Below are 19,674 nucleotides of genomic sequence, written 5' to 3'. Positions count from 1 at the left end.
AGAATAGTCGATAACAACAACACAGTGACAATACAGGACTGACAAGAATACACAGGTGAATACACTAGGGCAGGGGTAGGCAAGTCATTTTTAAAGTAGTCCAGAAATTTGTAATTATTTTGATCGAGGGCCACAAAATCAAATATCTGTAAAGTAATCATAACAAGTTTTTATTAGTTTTTAATACTACATTCCTTAAAATGTAAGTATAAGTTTCAGCACCAAATTAAAAACTTGAGGCTTAAGGGGGCGATACCCTTCAGTGCGGTATCATTTTTGATACATTGGAAAATTCGGTAAAACCGGGGTTTTACTGCATTTTCCATTTGATACATCTCGCCCTAAAACTTTTCTAGACGTTACGAGACGGCTCCGCCGGGAAGCTTGATTTCCCCTTGAGGGAGGACAGAGCTCTCAGTCCATCTCCTGTGCCTTTATGTACAGCATGTTTGCCAGGTCCTTGGGGCTCCTCCACACTGCGGTGTACGGAGGACTGGGATGCACCTCAGCCTCCACATCAGCAGTATATAGGAGTATGCAGGAGTACTCAAATTACAAAGGAGTTCTAGGGGTAACACAGGTTCTACAATTACAAGTAGTTCACAAGTATTCAGGGCTTGTCCAGAGTATAACCAGCATTAGGACAAGGGTAGGCCCTATAGGCTCTTGATGAGCTGGTAACATAGGTTGACAGTCAATTGTTCAACACCAAAATAATGAAATCCACAAGGTTGACATTGTACACATTTTTGGGGACTTTTTAAACTTGAAAATTCAAATGGACCATGGTAATGGTAAAGTTTGCAGATAGCAGCGAGGCACCTGTCCCAAAGGGGAGAGGGTTATAGCAATAACGGCCGGGGTCGTTGATGCTAATTAAAGAGGCGCAGCTGTGTTTAGTTGAATCAATACACAAATGTTTGCATCTCAAATTAGATGAATTTATTAAAAAGCATCAATTCCTAATAACATATTTCCAGAAGTGCACTTCATAATAAAAGATAAAAGGACAGACTGGCAATAATTATAGATGTAGAGTAGAGATGTGCAGACTCGGATTCCAGAGATCCGAGCCCCCACGGACATCATCATTCCGAGCCCGGTTCCGAGCAGCGCTCTGAGTTTCCCGCCTGACTCGGGTCCGTCCGCGTGGTCAGAACGTCATCACCCAGCGCCGGATTTCACGAGGCTTTAAATAGCGACTGCTGCGCCTGCCATCTTCACTCCAGTCTAGTAGTGGGTTGGGAGAGGGTGTGTTGGTGCTGCTGCTGGGGCTTAAACTTGAGCTTGACCTTGAATGCAATATTTTTTATTCGCTGGGGCTGTCTCTCAGTGCTGCTGTGTAGTCTAACTGTGTACTTGTAGTACTACTGTCTCCTCTGTGTGGTCTACCTCTGGTGTGCTGTGCTGTAATTATTTTATTCGCTGGGGCTGTCTCCCTCGGTGCTGCTGTGTACTCGGTTCTCATCTCTGCTTAGGGTGGGCTCTCCCTAGCAAGGAGGACAGTCTAACTGTGTAACTGTAGTACTACTGTCTCCTCTGTGCTGGGGCCTACCTCTGGTGCTGTGCTGTAATATATATTATATGAATAATTAATTATATTATATATAGTCCACTGGTGCTGCCTGCACTGAATCTATTTAGTTACTCAGTCCACTGTTGCCACTGGCAGTGCTACTGCCTACCTAGTGTACCTACCTAGTAAATATAAAGGGGGTCCCCCCCAGGCTTCACCCGTCCAAGGCTGAAGCCCGGAGCTGTCACTGGCATTCCTGGCCATTGAACGCCGGCCTGATAGTGTTAAATCATTCATACATAACATTGCTTTATAATGGGCCCTCTGGGACTTGTAGTCCACCTGTTAAAATAATGTTAAAATAAAACACACACACAGAAAAGTACAACTTTATTACACACACAAATTCCTCAATTTTACACCAATATACTTACCGAACCAGGGTCCAGCGCTGCCCTCCCTCCTCCACAGCCAGCTCACCCCGCACTGACAGCAGGTTGAGCCAGCTTCCTCTGGCACTGCTAACAGCTTCTATAGCGCTGTCCCAGCAGCTGGTTCAGATTGGCTTGTGGGGCCTGAAATGTATCATTTATCCATGGAGCGCCAAGCATGCAGGAAAGTTCAGTGATGCCGCGCAGGAGGCTGGGACAACAGGCGGGCAGAAGGGAGATCACGGAGGTTGCTGCTCACTCCTCCATGTCGGAACAGGGAGTACATTTTAATGTGCTTAAATAGTGCAACCGTATTCTAATCATACTTTCATACTCTTCCGAGATTGCCAGAACACTTCCGAAAATCAGAAAATAAGTCAACTCTCCTGGAATGGCCAATCTGATAATAATGTGTGAAAATATTTTGAAGTTATACATAATTACAAAAAATAACTGTAATAGGTGGAATTAAATAGTGGTAAAAAAAAAATATTTTTGAATTGCATTTCATTTTCATTTAGGACTTCAAAGTAAATGTTCTTTGTGTTCCAAAAACCTCTTTATGCTTTTTTGTTTTACAGGGATAATATTTGTGTCACTGAGGAGGGACAGTCATGGGCATTTAAATTTAATTACCAATCCTAATGCCAGCTCCACATTTGATACTTCTTTGACATTGTGGCATAAGGTCAAACAGCAGATGAGTGTTGGCTCAGACTTGGAAAAGTGCACCAGAAAACAGAGTTATATGAAGACAGCTGTTATGGAGAGGTGAGACATATTTCCACTATTTTATTCTAAACACACGCACGCAGGCACACACACATACTCACATGCACGCACATACATGCAAACATACACAAACAAACGCACATATTTGTGTATAAGAATACTGTACATCATTTATAATTATAAATGACCAACATGGATTCAGGCGTATTTAACAAAATTGAGAGAAACCAATCTATAAATAATGGTAAATCCTTTATAATAAAAGGCTAACTGTGCTCCTCACCTTTATGGGGGGAATTCTAGTGCTTTGCTCCCACTTACACTACCGCTGCACACAGTCGCCGGTGCTGATATTACAGACAGGTTGGTAACTAGTATAATATATTAGACAAAAAAATGTAATAATGTATGCGGGAATGTTTTCATGATTCTTCAGGGATAGTGACTACCTATTTTGGCAAGGGCGTAACTACCATAGGTGCAAGGGGTGCAGCTGCTATGGGGCCCAGAGCTGAAGGGGGCCCATCTTTACTGTCTAAGTAATATGATTTACATACCTTTGTCACAATCAGTTGCTAAATAAGGTTCCCTTACAAACTTTTGCTATGGGGCCTACGGATATCTAGTTACGGAATCCAGGTTCCCAGAATCACTGTGTCTTCTTCTGCATGCTGTTTTTAGCAAGGAGATAATTTAGTGGGAGTGTTAAGAAAATACAAGATGTGCAAAAACAAAAAATCACCGGGAGAGTCAGGGGAAATGCTGGCATGCGCAAGCGTTTTAGGGGTGATGTCAGCTTCAGGCCGTAAATGCCTGGATTTATTGCAGCCTCTGGGAAGTCCAGGGCTACCCGGCACTTGTGATGAATGGTGACCAGTGGAAGAAATAATTTGACGGTAATCGGCTTGCGACAGGATTAGGACATTTTCACCCGGCTGGGAAGTCTTCGCACAGAGTACACATTCATAACAAGATGGGATTTCACTATAGCCGGGCAGCGTCTACCTGTTCGCTGGATGCTGAACATTTGCTTAGCAGGGATCAGGTCTGAATTAGGACCCAAGGGTGTACATAGGGATTAATATAAAAGACATTACTTTATATTTACCATTTATATATTTTTCTCTATTGCTACCATATATGTCTGGATCTGCGTGAAGCATTTATTTTTATTAGGGGGAAATTTACTAAGATAGGAGTTCTATTTTAGATGGGATGTTGCTATGGCCAACCAATCAAATACTATCTAATATACTCTAGAAGGTTCTAAATAAATAAGTAGATTCTCATTGAATGCCCATAGCAACATCCCATGTGAAATAGAACTCCCATCTTAGTAAATTCCCCCCTGAGGGTGAGATGTACCAAGCCTTAAAAAGTGATAAAATGGAGAGTGATAAAACATCAACCAATCAGCTCCTATCTGTCACTTTTTCAAACACAGCCTTTTCAAGCTTAGTAAGTCTGTACTACTATATTGTTGATAAGGTGATTTGAGTGCCTGAGCATAGGGAGCCATCTACATAGAGCAGGCATGTCCAAACTTTGGCCCTCCAGCTGTTGTGAAACTATACACCCCAGCATGCCTTGCCATAGATTTGGCATTCCCTAATAGCAAAACTGTGGCAATGCATGATGGGACTTGTAGTTTCACAAAAGCTGAAGGGCCATAGTTTGGACATGATTGGCATAGAGGCATCACTAGGTGCATGGAGTGTGGTTCGCAACTTGGTGTCACCCTTGAATGCTCCTCCTCAGTGACTGGAAGCTGGGTGCATCACCATTACATTCCCGTTCAGTGCACAGCTCCTGTCAATGGAGATAAGCCAGCAGCCCAGGGGGAGCCTATGGGGACAAACTGGCAGTTTCAGGAATGCTGTGCATGCACCTGATTAAAAAAATGGACGGGTGCTGCTAGGCAATGCTCCACTTTGGACACACACAGAAAGCTCTCTTGGTGCACCCGGTATCAACAGGCTCAGGGACGCTGCTGCAAATGTGGTTACTGTAGCTTATTGGAAAGAGATGTTGGGCAGTGCTGCTGTAAATAGACCTTTTGGTGCACTCTGCCAGAAAAGGAATTGGTGCTCTCCCCATAACCAAAACCAGTAATCATGGGATACATACGGAATATTGGCTATAGCGATGATGGCAGTCAGAATACAGATGTTGGCATCACAATGGAGGGAATTCTGACAGGGCTCAGATACATATACTAATCCTATCCCTCCCTCCTCTTGGCCTAATCCTAAACCTCCCCCCTGCCGCCTAACCCTGTCCTTCTCGGCTAGTGCCTAACCCTGATCTACCTAACCCAAAGCCTAACCCTCCCTCCCCGCAGCTTAACCTTAACCCCCTCAAGCCTAATCCTAAACCGCCTCCCTGCAGCCTAACCATATCCTTGTCCGCTAGTGCCTAACCCTGATCTACCTAACCCAAAGCCTAACCCTCCCTCCCCGCAGCTTAACCTTAACCCCCTCAAGCCTAATCCTAAACCACCTCCCTGCAGCCTAACCCTATCCTTGTCCACTAATGCCTAACCCTAATCTACCTAACCCGAAGCCTAACCCTCCCTCCCCGCAGCCTAACCTTAACCCCTCCCAAGCCTATTCCTAAATCCCACCCTAGTGCCCAAACCTAATCTTGTCCTCGGTGATTTTAAACACATGCCACAACCACGAAGTAACAGACAATTAAAAAAAAAAAAGCATAACACTATTTAATGCCTTAGTTCTAGGCCCAGTCACCATATGATAAAATCATCTATTTTCAAAATAACTAATAACTGCATTATTACAAAATGTAAATGCTATTTCAGTTTTTTTCATTAATCACACCCATTGACATCTGATCAAAAAAGCGTATATTTAAATGCATTCTTAATGATTTGATTCAGTGTGTCTTTCTGCCGTCATCTTTAGTATTTTTATAATCTCGTCTGAATTCTGGCTAAGAATTAACAGTTACAGCAATGTTATGTTGTATAAATAACAAGGTCCTCCACTGATACATATTTTGTGGAAATTCTTCCTGGAGCAGGCACGGATTAATCAATGCTTCAGACAATTTGATGCATTCATTTGTTCCTGTGAGCAGATACACTATTCACTGTATGCCCTACGGAGATTGTTGAGAACCGCTGGTGTAGTTTGTGCAATTAATTCTGACATTCTTAATCATCAAGTGCCAGTCTCAGAGAGACCTGAAGTGGGTGACTCTTGCTACAAAGAGTGTGACTCATGAAATACATAAACATTAAACTGATTCACTTGGAGTACTTAAATACATACTGTGAATTTCTAAGTTTATACTAAAAGCAGGTTTACTAACTGACATGGTGGGCGACCATCTCAAACAACCAGTTAGTGGGCAGAGCTTATTGCAAAGCAATGTCACTAACAAGAAAGCATGCTACACCTGTTCCCGCTGCTGCCGGGTCTCTAAACTAATCTCAGTCACTCTTATCTTACACCAATCATTGCATCATGATGTAACCCCGCCTGCTCATGATCCATGTTTATTCTGGGCATTCACTAGTGCAGAGAATACTTGCAAAGTAAGAATAACCCTAGTTTTCATAGACCGTTTCAGGGTTTTAAAAATGTCCCTGGGCGTTTCCCCGTTTTTTAAAATATTGATAACATGCTCATTATGGGGCCATTTCATAATTGCACCCAAGTTGGCAGTAATTACACTAACATAATAGCATACACAGAACTAAGCGCTTATAGGGAAATTATGCATATCTATGCAATGTCTTTGCCCCCATCCATTCGCATCATTTCATAGAGGTCATAATTAACAGTTTGCACATCCATGTAAAATTAGATGGATCTCTGAGCATAGCCTGCAATTTTATCTGCAGCCCCTTGACAAGCTCTCACTAACCTTAGCCACTGCTGTTACTAACGCAGTTACACCTTAGTGGAAATGCAACTGTATGGTTATGACACAATCGCTCATAGATGTGTGTGCTTATGCTTTGCTGTACTGTATGCAAAACAAGATAACATGCAAGAGCTGTCTGGATACCTCTCAACTGTCCTGATTACAGCTGGACAGTCCCACTAATTGGACATTGTCCCCCAGTATCCTGCTTATGGTTGGGGAGCAGGTGCTCACTGTGGTACCGTGTGGCATCTATCAGTGCAGGGACAGGAGCCAGGGCTGCCAAGCTGCTTGGGGATCACTGGGCACACCACAAAAATTATGGAAACTGGATTTGTGGTGCCTGGTCACACCCCCTCTACCTATGGCCATGCCCATCCATGTTTGTGCAAAATGTCATACATCTCTGCATCAGGCCCTATAATTCCTCTGGCATTGTATATAACAGAGCCGGCCCTAGCCTAAATGATGCCCTAGGCAAGATTTTGGCTGGTGCCCCCTAGCACCGCCACTAGTTCCGCCTCTGACCCTGCTCCCCTTTCCCAGCACCATCATTTTGGTGCTCCTACCCACAATATGTTAAATAGAAACATTGCACACATTCGGTGCGCAGCCCAAACAGGGCTGTGTTCTTGCTGGGAAGGGGCATGGCCACCCAATAGTACCCCCAATGCAAATTATGCCACCCAGTAGTGCAACTTTATTCACATTATATCATGCGATGGTGTCCCTTAATCACGTTACATCACACAGTAGTACCACTTTACATTATGTACATTACTCCTCACATTATTCACATTATACCCTTAGAAAAAAATCCTGAGAAAATATTGTATTTTAAGCACCTCCATGGCCACACTGAAACCCAGCACAAAGCAGTGTGTGCTGGGCAGAGGAGAAGAGCTGCAGCTGCTGCTGTCACTTAAGGGGAGGGGGCCTGGGGCCCCCACTGGGCCCTTCCATCAGACTTTGGCCTGGGTAATTTGTACCCCCTACCCCTTTCTCTTGGCACCCCTGATAATACCACACAGGAATGCCCCTTACACATGACACACATTATTAATGTCCTTATAACCATAATGCCCCTTACACATTATGCCAACCTTTATTAATGCCCTTCATACACATAATGACACACATAATGCCCCTTACACATATGTTGCACATTATTAATGCCCTTATACACATGACACACATAATGCCTGTTACACATATGTTGCACATTATTAATGCATTTATACATGACACACATAATGCCCCTTACACATATGCCGAACACTATTGCACAACCAACCCATCCGCAGACAGCACTCGCACAGCCGCTAACACTGTGACCTCTGCCTCGGCTTGGATACAGATGTTTCCTCATAAAACCTTACTGTGTGATAAAACTCAATAGGCCATGCCGCTCCTGGCCAGTTCTGCTAACGTTGGGTGCCTTTTTTTGCTGAAAATTTTTCTTATTTGCATTGTTATGTGCCCAGGACACACAAGGAGCTTCCGATTATTAAAATGATATTTGGCATGCCTATATTCTGCATGTGACTGTGGCTGTACCTGCATACGGAATGCTATGTTACAGTGATTTCCATGAATACACTATTTCATATGCAGATACAGCCTCACTCACACACAGAATATAGGCATGCCAAATATCATTTTAATCAGCAGCTTCAAATGCCCTAGGCAATTGCCTAGTTTGCCTATGCCTAAGGCCGGCTCTGGTAGATAACTGTAACTATTCAAAAGGTGCACACACACCTGGTGTGATCTGCTCCATGTGATACTTAACAACAGTGTGTGTGTTTTGAACTAGATGTGATGTGAACTAGTACAAAAAGTACGGGCTGCACTTACTTTGCTCGATGCTGGTAACAAAAAATATGGGGGGACCCCTTTTCTTTTTGTCCCCCATATTTTTGTTACCAGGACCATTCCAAGAGTCTAGAGAAATACCGGGAACCCCTAATCAGTTTCTCCACTGTATTTCTGCAACCAGCACCAGCTCAAAGAGCCTGGGACTGATTATACTTGTGGGGGGGGGACTTTTTCTCCTAACAGTAATACATATGGGGCCTAATTCAGCATGGATCACAAAAGCAAAAGCAGTTGCTGTGATCAAATAGTCTCCGCCCAGACAGAAAGAAAAAAATGCACATTGCAGAAATTGCTAATGAATTGGAAATGCTATGCATACGCAGTTCTATTTGTAAAAACCAGAACATCAAATAGTCCTTTTATCTGCACCAGTCCAGGGCTTTCACAATTCTTCTAAACCAACAGGCTGGAAGTGGTTACCGCTTGTGGGGTAGATTTATTATAGCGGCGCTAAGAGCGCCGCTATAACACTCCCTGCTTCGACTCATTAGCTAGGCGAAGCAGAAGGGGACACCGACAAGATCCGAAAAGATCTACTAAGATCTTGCTGCCGAAGCGGGGGAGCGATAACTCCCCCCTCCGGCGATGTCCCCTCCAGCTGACAGCGTGTCAGTTAACATTGAAGCGCTGTCTACTTCCCCCCGGCCGGCTGGACTGCGCATGCACGGGATCTCGCTACTCACGCGAGATCCCAGTGCAGCTCAGCGCCAGCAGCAGGGACAGCGCTGTCCCTGCTGTAGGTATAGGGCATCGCCGCCTGCAGCTGTCGAAGTCGACAGCTGCAGGCGGCGGAACAGTCAGCAATGCTGACCGTTCATAAATCAGGCAGGAGGCAGGCGCGCAGTACGAAATATCGTAGCTGCGCTATGCCTCCTGCCCCACAGCGCCGCACGTTAGACACCCGCTCGGCGGGTGTCATAGATCAGGGGAAGCGCTATCCCCTGCCATAACGCACGGGGATAGCGCATATTCCCCTGATCGCCAGAAAAATGCCTTTACTCGCTTACTATTTGACATACACGCCCACAAAATACCATGTTTCCTTCCCTTAAACTTTGGCTTCCTGACAAGCAAAATGCAATTGCACTGAAGTAGAATGTGTATGCAGAATAGGGTTACCACCTTTGTGTTAAGTGATTCCTGGACAGTGGCCTGCCCCTTGACATATCCACAGTCCACCTATTGACCCACCCCCAGCCCCGCCCCTTGACCCGCCTTATCATTTTTTTTTAACCTTTGCTTTAATTCTATTCATGATGCACACCGTAAAGCCAGTTACACGTTACGTCACACACTGTAATGCTCATTACACCTTATGCCACACACGCACCGTGATGCCCATCACATGTTACACCATACATCGTAATGGCCATTACACGTATACCACACATCATTATGCTCATTATTCGTTATGCCAGGACTCAACAATTTTTTTGTAAAGTAGGGAAAATGCACCTCAAAAAATGTCACCATAATGCCGATTACACGTCACACACCCATTACATAGTATACCACATGCCATAATGCCCATTACACATTATGCCACACACCATAATGCCCATTACTTGTTATCCCATACAATGCCCACTACATTATGCCACGCACTGTAATTCATATTACAAGCTAGACCAAACACTTTAATGGTCATTACATGTTATCCCAAACATCCTACTGCTCATTATACATTGTGCCACACACTATAATGGCCACTACATATACCACACACCGTAATGGCTATTACATATTATGCCATATAAGTGCTGTTTACCTACTTTTTCATTTCTAGGGGTTTTTAACTCAATGCCTGTGACTTCATCCATAATGCCAGGGCCTTCATGCTCGTTGCCACGCAGGAGTTGCAAATGCCTGTTGCCAAGGGGGAGAGCAAATGCCTGTTGCCAAGGGGGAGTGCAAATGTTCATTGCCAAGGGGGTGTGCAAATGCTCATCATTGCCAAGGGGTAGTGCAAATGCTTGTTCCAAGGGGGAGTGAAAATGTTAATTGCCAAGGGGAAATGCAAATGCTTGTTACCAAAGAGGAGTGCAAATGCTCATTGCCAAGGGGAGTTTAATGGCAGAATGCGGCAGGCAGCTGGAGCTGGGCAGAGTGCAATTCTGCACAGCCTGGTGGTGCCGGTATATCATACACCAGTGTCCAGAGTCCGATTCCCCGACATTGTATAGTCTGGAAACACCACCCAGACTCCGGACATCAGGCTTTATTACCGGACTATCTGAAGTAATCCCGGACGGGTGGTAACCCTAATGCAGAATAATTTGCAAATTGCGGTCACGTAGTGGCAATGAAAATGCTGCACACAAACAGTCATTTGATAATCGACTGAATTGCGTTTTCTCAACTTAGCGATCCATGCTGATTAGGCCCATTGTGTATAACTGAATATGTTGGAAGAGGTAGATGAAGAGCATCAGTGTACTTCAGGTACCTAAAACGGACAATAACTGGCAGCTGTGTGTAACTCCTCACCAAAAATCTATCCTGGTCATCTGAGCCACACTATCAGAGATTAGAATGTTACATAGGATAGTGACAGGAAGAGTTATTTTAAAGTAATTTAAAAACACATATTGTTACAATCTCCTGCAAAGCTATGCTAGAACTAAAACTTTCTAACAGGCAAATTTTACATAGGGAACAATGTTAAATGGGCCAATGGAGCCGATTTTTCATTGTATACCCACCCTTATGATTATTTTGCATGACAAATGCCCCTCCCCCCCCCATTGTTAAAGCCACCCCACGATGAACGGCAACCCGAAGTGTGGCGAGCGCAGCGAGCCCGCAAGGGGCGGCGGTACGCGTCCTCCGACCTTTTCATACCCCCACTATCCACGTCGGCGTGGAGTCGTTTTTATATATAGTGTGGCGAGCGCAGCGAACCACCGAGCCCGAAGCGTGGTGAGCGCAGCGACCACGGCGAGGGGGGACGCGCATTACTTCACAGGTATTACGTGTCCCCTTGTGGGGCTCGCTGCGCTCGCCATGCTTCGGGTTGCCGTTCATCGTGGGATGACGTTAACAATGGGGGGGGGGGGAGCATTTGTCATGTAAAATACCCATAAGGGTGGGTATACAATGAAAAATCGGCTCCATTGGCCCATTTAACATTGTTCCCTATGTAAAAGTCCATCGCATCGGTCGCATCGCATGCCTTAACGATGGACGCGATTTTTTTAATTGTCGGGGAAAAGGCTAAAAATAGCCCTAAAATCGCGTTGGTCGCGTCCATCGCATACCTTAACTTAAGGTATGCGATCACCTACGATGGGCGCCGTGCTAGGAAACAAGTACCGTTTTTTGTTATGCTCTGTCACCAGGAGTGTGTACTGAGGAAAGACAATGGAAACATACATAGATACATTTTTCATAAATGCATATAGAATTGTAAAAACAATCACCATCAATTTAACAGCTGTTCCAAGTCATCTTACAGAGCTGAGAAGTGGTTCCATTCTGAAGTCTCATGCCAGAGCAGCAGCCCTGGGCAATCTCCAGGTGAACAAGCTTACAACCCATGGGGGCTTCATTGTCATCAACAACATCTGTCTCGTATGTTCTCTGAGTGCCATCAAAACAAGTTATACAGTATCCTTTTAAAGATGTGTTATAAGGTTAAAGGTCCAGAATGGAGTTCTAGAAAACTTTCCGCATAAATTGATGTCTTCTGATTATGAAGGACATTGAAGCATAATATATCTCACATGCTATATATGATTTGTTTGTTCTTAAAATCAGTTAAAATGACTGCGAATCCAGAACCTCTAATATAAACCATTCCATGCTAAACAATGGCCTCTCCTAAATTTCCCATTAAGTTTACAATTCCAATTAACCAACTTATTGTTTTCCCTACTACCATTTACTTTTCAATTAATTCTATGTAGGTAACTGCATTAGTAAATGAAATGTAAAGTTTGGGATCAGAGGATTGTGTGCAATGTGGATGGGGCTGTATTGTCTGTTCTATGGAGAAGAAGATAAACAGAGCAGAGATACATTTTGTAATGTAAGATAATGCCAGTGCGTTAGATAAAAGCAAAGGGTCAAATAGAACGTCAGCATATAATGCAGTAAGCGGTTTAGCCGCTGTAGCCCCTGATAGTGTCCCTATTTTTTAACTGCGCAGTGACACTTTTCTTTATCTGCAAGATGAATGCACCTCTCAGTATGTTAGTATTTAGGATACAATAAAACTGAGTTATGGCCATACTCATGAGTTATTCTGCTGTTTGAGGTGTTAACTGACTTCTCATCCATTGCATGAACTACCTTAATCAAATATTTGTGTTTGAGTAATGTGCACTATAAAAGACAAATCATGTCACTCTCACATCAATTTATTCCATTCAATTTAGTATATTTATAATGTGCAGTAGGGGGTAAATTATCCCATTAATATACTGTACAGTACACAAATTAAGAAGGTCAACCGAAGTCATGTTTAATTTTTTGGGGAATGGTGGGATACGTATTACAGCATTTCACGATGATATACAATTTATAAAGTGATGTTTATGAAAATGCAAAAAAATGGTGTCCAAAACTCAGTTATATCCAGACATTGGGCCTTATTCTAGTTCACTCTTTCTGACAAAATCCTTCTTAGATGGACAAAACCATGTGCACTGCAGGGGGGCAGATGTTACATGTGCAGAGAGAATTAGATTTGGGTGAGTTATTTTGTTTCTGTGCAGGGTAAATAATGGCTGCTTTATTTTTACACTGCAATATAGATCTCACTTTGAAGTAAAACCCCACCCAAATCTAATTCTCTCTGCACAAGTTACATCTGCCCCACCTGCTGTGCACATGGTTTTGTCCATCTAAGAATGATTTTGTCAGAAAGAGTGAACTAGAATAACCCCCATTGTAACAAACAATGAATTTGTATTTTGTAATCATTTTATAAATGTATACTACAGTATGCTCATGCTCTTTTAGAATTGCAGCTTAAATGTATATGCTTTTCTCCAGGATAATCCAATGCATAAATGCAGGAAATTATATACATATGACTATATTATAGATAATGCAGAATAAGTGAAAATATAATGCATTGAGCATTGGCATTTAATGAACATAATTTCAATCAGTTTTGTAAATATTAGAAAATGGAAAATACTGTTGGTATGATGCAGTAAGCTGTTTGAATTATTATAATAGATAATTAGTAGGCCAAGCAGTACAAATGCAGACTGAGAGATGGATCTACAGGGATGGGGTCCTAGGGTGCACACCAATTGAGAAGTGCGACCATGCGGAGACCTTTCAGTAGAACTGCATACAAAGTCAAGGTTACAGGTGCACAAATCAAACTCCCAATGCTTTATTATCAGCGGGGGGGGGGGGGGGGGGGGGATAGTTATGCCACTGCATACATTGCCTCCCTCACATACTGTACAAACATGTACCTCATACATAAATCCATAATGTACATACATAGTACCTCCCCTATACATACTTACATACTGTATATACATACATACAGTACCTCCCACCCTTATACATACTTACATACTGTACATACATACAGTGTCACCCACATACATACATAAATACTGTACATACATAAAGCGCCTTCCTTATCCATAAATTCATCCATCCATCCATACAGTGCGAACAAAGAGGCAGAGGTTCCATGGGACACAATCCCCCCTCCCAGTGCACATACCGCTGGCCATCACACTGCAGCTGCTCTTCTCGCAGGGTCTGTAGCTTTGGGGGGCACAGCAGATAACCGCAGCTCTTGGTGGCGCTCGGTAAAACTGCAAGTAGAGGCCACTGATGTGGAGAAGCTGTCGCCGCTTTCCCCGCTGTAGTGGGGCTCAGACACCTTATGTCCCAAGGTGGTGCTGCGACTGGGGGGTGATTGCATGAGCCACAGATTATTAAAAGCCTTGAGAGCCACGGGTCGGCCTCCCCTGATCTAGAAGATACAAAAGGTGAACTGACTATATGGTTATGAAAGGGCTTAAGATAAGTTTGTCACAATCTATTTTTTTGTTTTTGATTAAGAGGAACAATATTAGTGATAGTCGCTGGCTAGGTTCTAGAGGTACTCTATTGCCCATGGTTAGAATTATTAAATAAATCATGTTTTGGGTTATTACACCATGGTTTGGTTTGTCACTAGGTAAGGAAGATTCAGGTAGCAGTTGATGGACACAAGGTGACCTAATGATTGTGGTCTCTTTACATGGTAAGTCAGAGATTAGAAATAAAAGTCTATCTACTCCATTACTGTATTTCCAGAGCCAAGAAACAGAACATAAAAAAACTAAAACGTTTTGAGTAGAGCTGGTTAGTGGCAGTGACTTCCTTGACTGTCCAGAGAGTTTACATATATATTTCAAACAGCTTTTTATACATTGTTTACTATACAAACACATACAGTAAAGCAGTTTTTTTTTATGGGTCGTGTTATATGGGGTTGTGTTACCATGAGATACTATGGTGGTACTAAAGGTTCAAGAAAAGCTAAGAAAACAGTTATTCAGCATTATAAATATACCTCAGGAATAAGAATTTCAGGGGTAAGCTAAGTAAGTGATACTGTATATATGGCTGTTGATCAGAGTATGCATACGTTTTCCAAACAACCCAGGCATGTCACACCTGTGGTCTGTCCCTGGTTAGAAATGACCACAGGCATAGGGGCTCACTTGAAGATGAACGTGGGTGCTTTACCAGGGGGCATCCTTGTAAGAAGATCGGAGGCGTTACAACAGCAAATAAGTATAATTCAACAAGTATTTATTAGGCATGCAGATGATGGAACAACAGTGGCAGTTGGTAATAAAGTTGGTACCGGTATCACAGTAATAGCAGCAGGGTATCACATGCAGATAGACATAGGTATACTGTAATGACCATAACGATGCAGTGTGGATACACTGATGAAGTCCAGATATACAGCATATACAAGAATGCAATCAGCACATTGGACAGTTGACGCAGTGTAGAAACTCTGATAAAGTCCATATATATATATATAGAGAGAGAGAGAGAGAGAACAGACCCTTGTGTCGCGCCACAGAAATTAGGATAACTGTGTGGGTGCCGCCTAGCTTACAAGATCTTCTGCTGGATAGGGGATGGGGGGAAATATGGAGTACAATCGTAAGTTGGCATCCCTTGTGTTGATCTTCACAATTAGATCGATCAAGCCTTAAGTTAGTTCACTCTAGCAAATAGAAGAAAGTCCATATAATTTTAAATGTTTATTAAAAAGTCTCTTATTCCACACAGTGGTAGCAGTTATTCCAGATCTTTACAAATTTTCATTGAGATATTTCAGATACATGGAAATAGTAGATGAGGATACCCAATGCGTTTCGCCCCTTAACGGGACTTCATCAGGGGTTTACGGATCATAAGAATAATTATGGACAGCTTTCACAAGAAAAAACAATTCATAGCAAGGTGGTTAAATGCGTCCTTGAACAATTGAAGTACCTTTCTCAGGCCAAAATGGTGATGAAGGCTTCAAAAGATCTGGGAAGACCCAATGTATGATTTTGATGGACCCAGGCTAATTCCTTGGTGGATTTTGCTTAATTGGATTAAAAAATGATAAATTCATTACAGAGTCTGGGATTGTTCTAGACTCTAGAGGCAATTCTCACCATCTATAGGTGTGCTCTGGTCACAGGTTCTGTCTGAATAAGCTCAGGATCTGATTTAGCATCTATTGAGGCTATTCCCCCTTTTGATAAAGGTGCAAGGGTGCACCGAAATGGCAGCCGTCAAGGGACGATGCTATGATGCAAGCTGGTAGATTTGCAGGTCCTTGGAAGGAGCAGAGTCCACTGGAGCAGGAAACCTGGAAGCAGCTTAGTGGGTGAACCATACAGATAACACAATCTGTAGCACTGGCTGAGATCCAACAGGTGACTGGAATAGACATGGCTGCTTCCATGTCTAGGAAAGGTGCGGAATGTTGTTTGTACAGCACATGGATGTGGCCTATGACAATTGCAGCTGCATGGAAGCCGCAGGAGCCAGGAGCTGAGAGGCAGACATGACAAGCAGGGAATGCTGCACAGCTGTTGGGACAGCAGCATCCAGGGAGCACAGGAGTGACTGATGGAATACAGTACTGCGGCCTGCAGGACTTGAAGTGCAGTGGGAGTCTTGTCAGACACTTGAGAGGTACATATGTCAGTTTTAATACCCAGATTGTGACAAGGCATTATCTGAGATGGTATTCATAGTACTGTACTAACTTTAATGTACTGTCTTTCTCATCTGTGGATCTAAATCTGTTTGATAATTTCATTAAGGCTATACATCCACACAAATGTTTCATTATTGTATACAGCAGTGGTCAAGGAACAGGGGTAATTTACTCCAAATGCGGTAAAAGTGAAATTCCTGGGGGTAACGGACAGTTGCTCTGCCGAGACACAGCCGGGCGTGCATATGAATCTATATGCATGCCCGGCTGTGTCTTGGCTGCACAACCGTCCATTACCCCCAAGAATTTCATTTCATTGCATATAGAATCTATATATATAGATTCTATATGCATGCCCAGCTGTGTGTGTTACAGTACTGTAGTGTACAAGGATCTTCAGTGCATCAGGCGCTTGTGTATAACACGCTTCCCTGTTTGATACCCGGGGCTCTGCCTCCAAGTCCACCCGCTTCTTCAGTAGAGTTGACTAATTGCTGCGCTATCTCAGCAGCGCGCAGTCTGTACTGCCACTGCGGCACAGAGTTTATGGTACTTCTTTACTTTCACGGCGCCACTAGAAATCGCGGTCATCGCGGGCATTGAATGCACTAAAAAATCGGGTGCGACGCGATGCCCGCGATTTCCCATAGGGACCAATGTTAAATTTCTCAATGGACACGATTTTCTGTTCAATGCCTCAATTGACACGATTTTTCCATAGGAAACAATGTTAAATGGCCCACAGAGGCCAAATAGGCACCCTCAAGTGTGAAATGGCCCCCACAATTGTTAACGCCACCCCACGATCAACGTCAACCCGAAGCGTGGCGAGCGCAGCGAGCCCGCGAGGGGCGGCGGTACGTGTCCTCCGACCTTTTCATGCCCTACTATCCACTAGGGCGTGGAGTGAGAATAGAATAGTGTGGCGAGCGCAGCGAGCCACCGAGCCCGAAGCGTGGCGAGCGCAGCGAGCCCCGCGAGGGGACGCGGATACCTTCACAGGTAAACGCATCCCTTCGCGGGCTTCACAGGTATCCGCGTCCCCTCGCGGGGCTCGCTGCGCTCGCCACGCTTCGGGCTCGGTGGCTCGCTGCGCTCGCCACACTATTCTATTCTCACTCCACGCCCTAGTGGATAGTAGGGCATGAAAAGGTCGGAGGACGCGTACCACCGCCCCTCGCGGGCTCGCTGCGCTCGCCACGCTTCGGGTTGACGTTGATCGTGGGGTGGCGTTAACAACTTGAGGGTGCCTATTTGGCCTCTGTGGGCCATTTAACATTGTTTCCTATGGAAAAATCGTGTCAATTGAGGCATTGAACAGAAAATCGTGTCCATTGAGAAATTTAACATTGGTCCCTATGGGAAATCGCGGGCATCGCGTCGCACCCGATTTTTTAGTGCATTCAATGCCCGCGATGACCGCGATTTTCTATCTGTCCTAATCTAGTGGCGCCGTGAAAGTAAAGAAGTACCGAGTTTATTTGCTTGGTTATAGGCTTCTGTCACGGCATACCCATCTATAGTCTAGGGGAAAACATTTGAACAGACTGTCATCTTGAAATACTGACACTAATAGTTGCCTAGACATCACATTATCAATGGCTATACCACACACAGCCTGGCAGCCATTGATGATGATGATAATGATGATGATTACCAAAATTTGTCATCGTAGTCATCATCAATGGCTGCCAGGCTGTGTACCGTACTAGAAGGATATATCATTTCTGTGGGTACAGTGTGTATTACAATTATATGATTTCCTTACTTTCAAATCAAGGTGGTACTATCGGCGTATCTAAATATATTGTGGGGTAAAAAGTAAAAAAAATACCCTGACCCCTGGTACATATCATAAGGAGAAAATTGGAGAAACTGCATTATTTCACACCTGCCTTACAGTACTCTTAGAACAAACCATGGTTGTGGATATACAGTAGCCTAAGGACAATATATTTTCTCTCCCAAAACCCCAGAATTGGCAGAGCTTACTGCAGGGAGCCAGTCAGGCCTGGTGTTCAGGAGTCCACCAGTTTTGGTGTTGTTTTAGGCAGTGGAGAGGATATGATGTTACAAATTAGGCAAGGATAGTAAATGAGCATATAGGACCCTACTCATTCACAATCTGAAGTGGAGAGACAGGGGTTTTACATATGGGAACAATTAGCATGAAACAGTGGATTAGGATGACAGCTGGTAAGTTTTGATAAATAAGTGGGTTTTGAGAATTAATTTATATTTTTTGTATAGAAGTTTGAGTTGGTTAAGAAGAGAGTTCCAGTGGTAGTGAGCAGCACATGACAAATCTTGGAGGCAGAAGTGGGAGGAAGTAATCAGCTGGGAGGAGAGCCAGTTCCCATATTACAATGGGAAAGGATTGGTTGAGAACTTTGTAAGTAAGTATGAGAAGCTGAATTGTGATCTGAAGAGGAAGGAGAGACAATATAGGGCTTGTAGCAGATGGTAGGCAGATGTATTACATAGGAGAGGAAGATAAGCATAGCAGCAGTATTAAGAACATATTGGAGTGAAGAGAGGTGGAAGACGGAGGCCAGATATTGTAAGATGAGGTTATAAAAGTTTAGCTAGAGATGACCATTAAGTGGATGGGATTCTTAGTTGCCTCCAACATGGGAAAGGGTCTGATTCTGGAAATATTTTTGAGATGGAAATGGTAGAAATGTGAAAGGTACTGAGCAGTTTGAAGGAGAGGGAGATGATGTCAAAAGATAATGAAGTTGAGAGAGATTAGGTTATTTGGAATATTTTCAGCTCAGTGCTAGACATGTAGTGCAGATTTATGGGGGGAAATTTACTAAAGGAAATTTGTAAAAAAAATAGGTGTATTTGTATCCAGAAATACACTTATTTTGACATTTACTATCCCGAAAATACGGCAATTAGTATTCGTATTGATGTGCTATCAATACGAATACGAATTGCCGTTTTTTCGGGATAGTAAATGTAAAAAATAAGTGTATTTCTGGATACAAATACACCTATTTTTTTTTACAAATTTCCTTTAGTAAATT

At 43.5% G+C, this 19,674-nt stretch overlaps 1 protein-coding gene across 3 annotated transcripts in view; it reads left to right on the top strand.

The window, feature by feature from the left end:
• The window catches only part of IP6K3 (inositol hexakisphosphate kinase 3), a 211,538-nt gene that overhangs the window by 69,931 nt on the left and 121,933 nt on the right, over positions 1–19,674 (top strand). For all 3 annotated transcript variants that reach the window (XM_083173105.1, XM_083173104.1, XM_083173106.1), the window contains 2 exons: positions 2,529–2,718; positions 11,879–12,051. In XM_083173105.1, coding sequence (XP_083029231.1) covers positions 2,529–2,718; positions 11,879–12,051 — 363 coding nt within the window. The remainder of the gene's footprint in view (positions 1–2,528; positions 2,719–11,878; positions 12,052–19,674) is intronic.

This window comes from Crinia signifera, chromosome 2 (genome assembly GCF_055691185.1).
Source record: "Crinia signifera chromosome 2, ASM5569118v1, whole genome shotgun sequence".
In the NCBI taxonomy this organism is placed as follows: Eukaryota; Metazoa; Chordata; class Amphibia; order Anura; family Myobatrachidae; genus Crinia; species Crinia signifera.
The sequence above is the reverse complement of the archived record's forward strand: the minus strand, read 5'-3'. Positions and strand labels throughout refer to the sequence as shown.